The sequence below is a fragment of the Lipotes vexillifer genome, unplaced genomic scaffold (genome assembly GCF_000442215.2).
Source record: "Lipotes vexillifer unplaced genomic scaffold, Lipotes_vexillifer_v1.1 scaffold1318, whole genome shotgun sequence".
NCBI classification, from domain to species: domain Eukaryota; kingdom Metazoa; phylum Chordata; class Mammalia; order Artiodactyla; family Lipotidae; genus Lipotes; species Lipotes vexillifer.
This window is the reverse complement of record NW_006772582.1, coordinates 377,532-389,350: the sequence shown is the minus strand read 5'-3', so window position 1 is coordinate 389,350 and position 11,819 is coordinate 377,532. Positions and strand designations below refer to the sequence as shown.

Genomic DNA, 11,819 nt, shown 5'->3' with positions numbered 1-11,819 from the left:
CTTTGAAAACAAACTCAGAGTGTCCTTTTAATAATTTAATTAAACTTTGCATTAATATAACCTAACAGCAAGGAACTATCTAGGAAGTGAGTCTTAGTAAATACAGACCTGCATTAACAAAACTGGGATTTCTGGGATTTAATATTCATTGAAACATAATCTTTTTTCTCTCTAAATTTATCCTCATTTCTTCCAAATATAACCAAATTAAGACCAATTTGTTTACAAAGTAAGTCTGGCCTCAATAAACTTGCCTTGATGATTAATATAACTATAATTGATCATACAGGCTTTTTTGCTTTGATGAAACTTTTATAAGGAGTCTCAAACTGAACTTTTAAAAGACCTCTCAGGGCTAGGGAAGTCATGACAATGGCTTTTCACAGATTTCGCTTCACAGATCTAGGTGCATTCCTCCCTTTTCAAGGTCCCCCAAATACCTTGAGATTTCTGTCACATGTTGTGCATTTTTTTAAGTCTATACTGACTACCCCCCATTTTCCAGACATAAGTAATAAAGCCAGAATTCCAGGCTTATTTATGATGAGCAGCCTAGATAGGTTAGTTATATCTGGCTAACATTTTCTGGATAGATACTCTGGTATTTTTCTGCTAGTGGATACCACTGATAGATTTACAAGGCTACCATCCAGTTTGAGGTCATTAGCACATTTTGGTGGTTGAGGTCTTTCGTTCTTTCTTCCCCAGTAGGGCCAGTGAGTTCCCCATTCCTGGTGTTAATCCTCTCCTTCCCAGCTGCTGTTAATCCTTTCCTTCCCAGTCAGTGCATAAGAATGATGGAGTTTGTTCTGTATGGAAAATTTGTTTGCCAAAGTAATCTTTAAAAATTTTCTTTCATACATTATTAGTGTTCTCAGTTTTGGGGGGTTTATGCTTGGGAAAATGAGCACTTAAATGGATACTTGCTGGATATTTTTAAATTTTTTCAGAATTTGTATTGCTAAATATCAGTAGGGATAACAGGCTATCCCATAATCATAAATAGTTGCTTTGATTATTTCATATTGACATTGTTTCATCATAAGAATCTTCAGGTGTATACTAAAAACTGCTGTGCCTTTACTAGAAATTTGAGATAACAGGAACTAAGGTTGGGGTTTGAAGAATTTTATTAAGAACTTAAGGCCACTTCAGTTTAGTGTATTAAGTCACATGAGGATATGGATCTGTTTTATCTTTAAAAGAAAGAGTATGTCATGGTTTTCCTATTGTATTTTCTACAACCATTCTTGAAGTGTGGTTTATATTGAGTAGAGCCCTCAAAGCTCGTAACAGATTTTTTAAAAATATTCTCAACGAAACTCTTATTCTTAGGGAGACTGGTTCACTTGTTAGGCCAAGAGTATAATTAAAAACCCTTAATATAGAAAAGCTTATCTGTCTCAAAATTCTCTTCAGGTAGACTTGTGAACAGTTTAACGGTTTGATGAGTTTACTTAGATCTTAGGAAAGATGATAAGAAAATTAAAGTTATCAAAAATTTATAGCAGTTTATACACTCAGATATTCTCATTGTAAATGAGATAAACACTATTTTTTAAAAGGATCAAAGTCAGAGAATAATAAAATTTTGAAACTGCTAGAACCTTAGAACTCAAGTAAACTGGCTCACTTATTTTGAAAAGAGGAAATACTAAATGTATGGTCATTAGAGCTAGCATGTTGTATGTTTCTTTTTCTTTTGCGATTCCAGCTCTTATAACCTATATTTGGGCCTAGATGCCGTAACTTAATTTAAACATGTATATTTGGATCTTCAATCATATTGATAGGTCTGTCTCTGAATTTTCTTACAAAGACTGTATTTCTTAGCAAAGTACTTGTTTTTTGGATTTTGCAACTAGAACCTTTTAAAGATGAATGAACAAACATTGGAAACAACACAGCAGCGGAAACTTCCTGAATGGATGTCTACGCAGAAGAAGACATATTCTGTAGAAGAAAGAAAGGTATGCCATTCATTGATTATTCTTTCAGATGGAAAATTTAATGTGCGTTTGACTGTAAAATAAGTCAATCCTAACTTGTAAACTTCAAGCCATTGTTTACGTTTAGAGTTGCTGTTGTGTGAATGAACCAGAATCTAGTCATTGAATGGATGAATGGGATTAAATTTTAACTGGGTTTACAAAAATTAGAATTCTTACTCTATACTTTTCCTTTTTATCTAGTTTACATGGTTGACCTTGCCAGTTTGTTCCAATTCAGATAATAATTTAGACAGTATTTATTTTGGTGAATTTTTATGGTTAAGTGAGTTTTAAGTCTTCGTAGATTTAAGCTCCATCAACCAGTGTTCAGCATTTTATGGCAACATTATTGCATGTAGAATACTAATATAATTAAAGAAAAAATTTAATAAAATAAATGCTTTTATGAAAATAGGATTAGAAGTTTGCAAATAAATTGGTTAGAAAAATAATTTTACAGTGGGTAGCTTTATGTTTGTTAAATTGTCCGTATGACTTCATTAATCTATAAAGCATTAGTTGATAAAACTTAGAACTATAATTTGAATGCTTCAGTGAACTTTATTATTTCAGTGAACATTTATTATTTAATGTGAATTTTATTTGTGCCTTTTCGGAATTTTGTTTAACTCAAGGCATCTATTCAGAAGAGTGTTTTGGAAGATGATCTCCCCTTCTTAGAATTCACTGGATCCATTGTGTACAGTTATGAAGCTAATGATTGTTCTTTCCTATCAGAAGATATTAGGTAAAGATTTAAATTTCCTACTTTCAGTTTAATTTGGACCCTTAGAATGTAACTATTATGGTAATATTTGTATGTGTATTGAGTTTTATAGTTGAGGTGTGTTCAGTACATAATTACTTATATATGTAAAATATCACTGATAAGTTCTAATTCTGCTTTTTAAATAAAAACTTAAAATCACTGAATTAAATTTGTAATGTAGCTGTTTGTTCATTCATAAGACTTTCTATTACTCTAGCTAATTTTTTTACTTTTCAGTACTTAAGATGTTATATATAGAACACACCAGTTTAGGAAAAACATGCAAAAATTATTCAACCTCTAAAACACCCCTTTCTATTTCATTAAAAATACCAACATAGTAATACTGAATAGTGATTGTGATTGTCTCTGTTGCATTTAGTTAGCAACAATTATAGCAAATGATCCTTAAAAAGAACATTAAAAATGACTTAGTATTTTTTAAATTGTCTAATTAAATTAATACTCTACAATAATGCAGTCTAAGGCTCTTGAAGCAGTTTACAAGGAGAAATAGGGAATTCATTCAGATCTTTGAAGTTATTATACCTGTCCTTTTTTTTTTTTTTAAACTGTTACACATTGGCTTAGAAGAAGCAGAGGTAAATTAAGCTATTTATTAATGGTCTCCTGGTAAATGTATTCTAGAAATAGCATTCAGGTGTCCTCACTCCCACTATAGTTACCTGGCTGACTTTTGGGACTCATTAAATAGAACTAAATTGTCTCACAGAGAAGGTAAAATCTGTTATTTATGATTATGTATTAACTCTACCATCTTACCTTTGACAATGCTATAGTATGTCCTATCTGAAGGCAATAAGCGTGTTTTGAAGAGTGTAGTTCTGATGAATTGTATGTTTTATGGAAGGCAGGCAAGTTTTTTTTTATTTTCACCTCCTTTGGTTACTTTAAAGATTTTTGCTATTCCAGGTTTTCAGCAATTAGATTATGATGTGCCTTTGTGTAGTGTGGTTTGTGTTTATCTTGCTTGGGGATTCAGTGAGCATTTTGGATCTGTGGGTTTATAGTTTCATCATATTTGAATAATTTCTTCAAATGAGTTTTTTCTCACATTCTGTTATTCTCCTCTTTTGCCACTCTCAATGCAGATAGGTTAGATTGCTTGATACTGTGTTGTTGGTCACGAGGCTCTTTCAGTGTTTAAAATTTTTTCTTTCATTCTTTTTTCTCTCTGTGCTTCAGTTTCAATAGTTTCTTTGGCTCTGTCTGCAAGTTCACTTATTTACTTTTTTATTCTGTAGTGTCTGTTCTGCTGTTATCCCATCCTGTGAAGTTTAAATTTTGTTGTATTTTTCATCTCTAGAAGTTCTGTTTGTTTCTTTTTAAAAATATCTTCTATTTTGGCTCTTATCATATTCATGTTTTCTTTTAAATCTTTGAACATGTTCAGCATGTTTATAATAGCTGTTTTAATATCCTTTTCTGTTAATTCCACTATACTAGCTATTTTTTCTGTTAAATGATTTTTATCCTGCTTATGAGTCATGTTTTCCAGTTTTTTGTTTCATGGCTGACAATTTTTGATTGGATGTTGTGATTTTACCTTGTTGAATGTTAGATTTTACTGTCTTCCTTGAAGGAAAGGAGCTTTGCTCTGTCAGGCAGTTAAGTTACCTGAAGATCAGACTTAACATTTTGAGGCTTATTTTTAAGCTTTTTTAGGGCATATCTACGGTAGCCTTTATTCTGGACATGATTTAGCCCTGTAATGGGTGTGACCTTTCTGGAGTCTTTGTTGACTGCCCCAGGTGATCAAAAAGAATCTACTCCAACTTTTCAGAACTTTAATGCCTCTTACCTCTATGTAAGCCCTAGGAGCTGTCCAGCTTACAGTTCCCTGGTTTTTCTTTGTCTAGCCTCGTAGTGTCACTGCATGCTTGCACATCTTTTCCTTCCTAGCTCCCTCCTCCCCAGGACTCTACCCACAACTTCTAGCTGCCTCCTCTTCTCTGGCTCTGAGCTCTGTCTCCCAATTCAGTGCTCTGCTTTGGACTCTCCTCCCTGTTCTGTTATCTGGAATGTTCCAGGCAGAAAGCTGGGGCAGCAGTAGGCCTTACCGTTTATTTCCTTCCCTCAGAGAGCATAGTCCTGTACTGCCCATTGTCTAGTGTCTGAAAACTGTTGTTTATGTATTTTGTCCAATTTTCTATCTGTTCATGAAGGAAAGTTATGACTGATCAGTGTTATTTCATCTTAGCCCAAAGCAGAGGTTGAGTTAAAAAAATTTTTTAAAGTACATTTTTCGCTTTTAAAAATTGTGAAATAGGCATATATAAACAATCATATAAAAAGCACCCGTATTCCTTCCACTAGCTTTATCAAATCTTAATATTAATTTTCTTCAAATCTTTATTAAGTCATGAAACAATAAAATATAACTGAAGCCCGTGTATGCCCTTTCTAATTCTCTCCTCTGTAGTCCTCTGAGAGAACTTCTGTCACAAGTTCAGTGTTTAGCATTCCCTCACATATTTTCTACAATTTTCATAATTTTATATCCCCAAATATCATATACTATTACTTTATGCCCATTTAGAAATTTTAAAAATAATGCTATCAAACTCTGTTTATATTCTGCCACTTGTCTTTTTCACTCAACATTTTATATTCTTGAGAATTTTTCTTTTTGGTTTGGTATATGAAGTTCTATTTAAACTTTTATATAATGTTACATTGTTTCAATATGTTACAATTTGTTCATTCTCTTGTTGATGGAAATGTATTGTGTCCGTTTTTGCCAGTTGCAACAGTATTGCAATGAACATTCTTAAACATTTCTATCTGTGCACATATGAGAGTTTCGTATATTTATGAGAAAAACTTGTCAGTTCATGCTGTTTACACATCTTTAGCTAGATATTGTTAAGTTTTTTCCAAGAAGATTTTATCAGTTTAAACATTCACCAGTATGTGAGTGGTCCCACTGGTAGATACCCTTCTCAGCATTTAATATTGTGAAGCTTTGTCAGTCAGGTAGATGTGAAATTGTATAGGTTCAATTTACATTCCTCTGAGTTCTATTGAGATTTTGTATCTTCATATATGTATTTGAATTTATTGGCCATTTGGATTTCCTTTGGGGAATTGCCTTCCTATTTTTAATATTTTATGACTATTTATTATCAGTTATATGTATTACAGATATCTTCTACTGTCTGTGGCTTGTCTTTTAACATTTTGAATGATGTCTTTAGTTATATAGAAATTAAAATTTTAATGTAATTAATTTACACTGTTTTTCCCCATGTAGCATGAGTGTGTCTGATGGAGATGTGGTAGGATTTGACATGGAATGGCCATCAATATACAGTAAAGGGAAACTGAGCAGAGTTGCACTAATTCAGCTGTGTGTGTCAGAGAGCAAATGTTACTTGTTTCATATTTCTTCTATGTCAGGTTGGTATCACTTTTATTTGTTTCATTTTTATATGGTTGATAATTGTATTATGTCAACTTTATCCATATAAAATTAAACTCTTGAATTAACTGGTGCTTCTCTCATCACCTTATGTTTATTTAAGTATTTATATTCTACCTGATTCACTCATATCCCTGTTTTATTTAATTTTTACATCGTCTCTGTCAAGTGTTGATATTATTCCTGTTTTAGAGAGTAGAGAACTGAAGTATAGAGGGGCTAAATTTTAGTGATAACAGAGGTAGCATTTATGTTAGTTGTTTTTCTGTCATTTATCAATCAGAACTTTTTGCTTTAGGCAAGAAAAGCAACACTCAAGTCAACTGTGTTTCTGAATTTAAACTTAAACAGAAGTTTAAGTATAAACATAGAATGTGTAAGAAGTAGAAAATAAATCTATCAAATTTGATAGAACCGATGGAACTAATAAAAAAATGTTACAGTTTTCCCTCAGGGATTAAAAATGTTGCTTGAAAATGAAGCAATTAAAAAGGCAGGTGTAGGAATTGAAGGAGATCAGTGGAAACTTCTACGTGACTTTGACATCAAATTGAAGAGTTTTGTGGAGCTGACAGATGTTGCCAATGAAAAGGTAGATATAATATGTATATTATTGTCACAAACAAGAAATTTGTGTTTCACAGAATGTCCCTTCTATCTGTTTTAGATTTTTTTGAAGAAATAATGTAGGCTATATAATGTTTTTGTAAAAAAGAAGTCCCCAGTGAGTGTTCAATAATGAAAACCTTCAGTTCTAATCCATTGCCTTAGCAGTTTCTTTAAGCAAGCACCTTCTCCCATATTTAGTATTATTTCACTTTGTTTCATATATATGCAAATTTATATATTGTATTTTAAGTTTATCTCTTTAATCCATCTATATCAATATCTTTTTTTTTTTAAAGAGCATAATGTAGCTCTTGTGGTATGATGCTCTTAGTGGAAGTTTGACCATCCCTTCCATCACCCATATTTCACCTATTTTATTCATGTAGTCATTAAGTTAAATTCTCATATTAGCCAACTATTCATTTGGCTGAGAAGTAGAAAGCCTACCAACCTATTCAACTTTTGTCTATGAATGATGCTTCGACAGTCCAAGAATTTTAATACCTACATTGGGGTAATTCCAGAATTAAATTCTTATAATGTAAACTGCAAATGAGGTTTTGAGTGACAGGAAATCTATTAAGGACTATCTCTGCCTTATATTTTGGTGTAACATTTCCAACTTTATGTGTGACATGTTCATTTGGTATCAGATAATTAGGAATATCTGAAAATAGAAGGAAATAATTTTTCCTGAGTTGATTTTTCATTGCTTTTAGTTGAAATGTACAGAGACCTGGAGTCTCAGTGGTTTGGTTAAACACCTCTTTGGTAAACAGCTTCTGAAAGACAAGTCTATCCGCTGCAGCAACTGGAGTAAGTTTCCCCTGACTGAGGACCAGAAACTATATGCAGCCACTGATGCTTATGTATGTACCAGACATCTTTAGACTATGATCTGTTTGTTAAACTTTATAATAAATTTCTTTATAAAAGTTTTATTGTGGTAGTGGCACAAACTTAACTAAAATCTTTTAAATCAGTTTGGCATTAAAAATGCTTAGGAAGAAATTTAGTGAAACTTGTAATTTTGAGTATTAATTAGCAAGTACCAATCAACAGATTGTTTAATACTAGTTATTTTTATTATCATGAAGCCAAAATAATGGTCCAATTTGTATGTAAAAAATGTGAGTTCTCTGAAAACATGAAAGGCGAATAAGCTTAGACTGAGCAAGAACAAATGGTATTGATGATGTGTTTTATTATAGGCCACTGCAGAATAAAAAACTACAATACAGTTTCTATATTGAAACTGGCCTTATTTCTTATGTTTATATTTAAAATGTGGTAAAAATTTAGAAAAATTGCCTCCACAATTAGCTTTCTACTGCTGTTAGTCAGATGTATTTTCATATTTACATATTTGTACATAATGAAATCTGGCCTTATCTATATATATAGCACTATTGTTTGTTTCCAAGAAATGTATTTTATGTCCCAATGGACTTTTTTTCCCCTTATACTTTTATTTTTAGATGAATATCTTATTGTTTACTTTTTTGCATCTGTTTTTATGAATGGAAGCTCCTTTTATTTATAAACAAAAAAAATTCAATTTTGTGGGGGAATAGATAATTTTCCTTTATGTTCTGTTTAAAAACATCAGAAAACTTGTTGAGAGCTAGTACAAGTTCTGTAGCATTTTTATTCATGAGACACCTGTGTGACTTGATTGTTCCTATTAACAGTAGCTAGAAGGAGGACTGTATATACACTGACAGCTAATAATGAGATAATGGGGAATGGATATCTGTAGTCAAACAGTTTTCTCTTACTTGATTGTATTTTGTTAGATTCCATTTATGAGTTATTTGATTTCGTTACCTGCTCATAATATTGGACGTTAAAATGTGAAAATTTTTATTTTAAGGTGTAGACAGTTACTTTCTGCATTCTCACAATTGGTGTGGTGAATAAATAAAGACATTTAGATCTTTGCGTAACTTAATAGGTTGAATTCAGCTTTTTGGGTGCCTTGGGAATCATTGTTTGAGATTTTTGTAAAGATGGGACATGAAATTTTATTTGATGATCTTTAGTATACTGTTTTCATTTTTTTGTTTTCCTGTAGGCTGGATTCATCATTTATCAAAAATTAGAAAATTTGGGAGATGCTGTACAGATATTTGCTATACATGAAGGTATGTTATGGTCTGAAAATAAAAGGTAAAATTTGAATTTGCTCATTTGTGAGGCTTATCTCCAAAAAGTATTCACACATATGCAAAATATTTAGTATTATTACAACTTCTTGATTGTCTGAGCAGTGTTAACATTAGGATGAGGTCTATTTGGCCAAAGCTTAGGGCTTCAGGCATGTTGGTTGTAGCAAAGCAGGACTTAACTAGTTTTCCTTTGTAGCATTGCTGTTCACTAGGCTTCTAGAGTTGGGTCTTAATAACATCAGTGATACAACCACCCACCTCTCAGTCTGGAGATTATACATCTTTGCTATAAATATTTAAAGTATATAAGATGCTTTATAGTGCCCTGGTTTAAATTTCTAAATTTTCTCCAGGATACGATAACTCTGCTGTTTTTCTCCAAACAGAATGGCCACTTCCTCCCTCCCTCCCTTCCTCCCTCCCTCCCTCCTTTCCTTCCAGCAGTGTCAACCTCACCTTTCTCAAATTTCCCCCGTGTATATACAGACGATATTTTCAAATGACCACTTTTGGTTTGTATTATAAGTTTGTGTTTTTTCTTTTATTAAAGGATACAAGAAGATTAGAATATCAGAAAATAAAAAGATATTTGCACATTGTTTCTCACTTAAAATACTAGCTTATTCCCAAGATGGTAGCTAATAAACACTAAATGATACAGTAGTTAAATATATTTTTATTCATTTATTAAATATTACTCGGCCCTTTATGAATGGAGATCCAGCAGTGAACAAAGACAAGCAGGATCTGTTTCCTGAGAGGGAAACCTACAACTTTATGGGGGATATAGATGAACCAAAAAAAGGCAGTGTAGGAAGATGAGGCTTATGATGTGGGAAAAAAAGGTGTTACGGTTAGCATATAGGAGAGGCATCCATGCATATTTGGAGGTATTAGAGAATATTTTATGGAGAAAGTGATGTTTACGGCAAGACCTGAAATATGAGCAGGAGTCAGCTAGCTGAAGAGCAGAGGAGAAGTGTCAAAGGCACAGGAAATAGCAGGGGCCAAGTTTCAGAGGTAAGGGGTATCTATAGGCAACTGAAAGCAGTAAAGCACGGTGAGCTATTGAATATGACAGGGTGGGGGGTGTAGGAGAAGCAGAAAAAGGAAAGCAGATAGGCCATGTTAGGGGTTTACATTTCCTCCTAAGAGCTATTGAGGGTTTTAAGCACAGGAGTGATGTGAATTACATTAAAAAAATACGAACTTGGACTGTAGAGCAGAAAATGCGTTCTGGAGGGCAAGGGTCACAGTGGAAAGACCTGTTAGGAGGCTGTGCCCATAATCCAAGTGAGAGGTGATGGTGACCTGGCTTGGTTGGTTGTATTGAGGATGGAGAGAAGTGGATAGATGCAAAAGACATTTAATAGGGCAGTAGAATGAAGAGAATTTAATGTGATGGTGTGAGCCATGTGCCAAGGATCAGTCCTGTGCTGCTGGCATGAGCAACAGTGGTGAGAAATGTTGAAGAGGAGGAGCAGGGTTTGGGGTAGAGGAGTCATACAGTTGATTTTAGGCACGTTAAAGGAAGGAAGCCTGCGAGCTAGCGAAATGGAGGTGGTGGCCCGCAGGCACTTAGATACCCAGCCTGAAACTCAGGGGACAGTTTGAATTAAAGGTAAAGAATTAGGAGTTTGAGATAAAGAAGTGGGGCTGAGAGTTGCGAGGAACTCTTAGTATTTAATGTTTGCGTGGAGGAGGGGGACACCATAGGAGCTGCCATGGGCATAGAAGGAAATGAGGAGGTGGGGTGTGCAGCAGGCCAAGTAAAGAGCATGTTTTTTGTAGGAGGGTGTTATCAACTGTTTTAAATTTTCCTGAGAGTCTGAGAAGCTGAGGACTCAGAATTAGTCCTTGGATTTGGCAATGTGGCAATCATTTGTAATCTTCTACTGCAGCAGCTTTGGTGTACTCGGTGACAAAAGGGTATATCGAGGAGAGAGTGGTCATGGGGGCACAAAAAATGGTCACAGGCTTGGGTACCATGAAGGTACTGTAACCGAAGCAAGAGTGGAATGATGTGGGAGAAATCACATTTGCGTGAATAGAGGACTAAGATGTAAGGAAAGTGAGAAAGCTTGTGTGAGTAACTTTTTTTTTTTTTAAGAAGCTTGGTTTGGAAAGGGAATATTTATTCATTTATTCATATACCATATTTGTTGGGTGTTTATTATGGGTCAGGCAGTGTACCACTTGCTGATGAAATTGCACTGAACAAAGCAGACCAAACCTCTTTACTTCATTTGTCTGAGTGAGGGAATGATGCCCAAGGGGAGAACATGGAAGGTGTGAGGGGAAGAGAGAGCAGAGGGGAAGAGAGAGCAGAGCGTCTGAGGGACAGTGAGTGTGACTGAGGTGAAATGAAAAAGAGTGAGAGGAATAGGAAATGATGCCAGAAAAGTAGCTTGGGCCAGAGCATTTAGGGCCTTATAGGCTGTGAATCTGACTTCATATTTTATTAATTAAAATAAATACCATGATGAGTGATGCGAAATCCTTTTGGGTTTTGAGCAGCAGAATGATATGATTAAAGTTATTTTTCTGGATGCTGTAGGAGGGCAAGTGTTTAGGCAGGGAAGTTGGTTTGGAAGCTATTGTAATAGTCCAGACAAGAGATGATGATTGTGTGGGCTTCCCTGGTGGCACAGTGGCTGAGAGTCTGCCTGCCGATGCAGGGGACATGGGTTCGTGCCCTGGTCTGGGGAGATCCCACATGCCGCGGAGCGGCTGGGCCCGTGAGCCATGCCCCCTGGGCCTGCGTGTCTGGAGCCTGTGCTCCGCAGCGGGAGAGGCCGCAGTGGTGAGAGGCCCGCGTACTGCAAAAAAAAAAAAAAAAA

General features: G+C 34.5%; 1 protein-coding gene across 1 annotated transcript in view; it reads left to right on the top strand.

Moving 5' to 3' along the window:
- The first annotated feature begins 1,877 nt into the window (after positions 1-1,877).
- The window catches only part of WRN (WRN RecQ like helicase), a 96,877-nt gene continuing 86,935 nt past the window's right edge, over positions 1,878-11,819 (top strand). Inside the window, 6 exon segments of the mRNA XM_007447613.1 lie at positions 1,878-1,970; positions 2,627-2,739; positions 6,035-6,180; positions 6,646-6,794; positions 7,531-7,680; positions 8,886-8,955. Of these exon segments, the coding sequence (XP_007447675.1) occupies positions 1,878-1,970; positions 2,627-2,739; positions 6,035-6,180; positions 6,646-6,794; positions 7,531-7,680; positions 8,886-8,955 (721 nt within the window).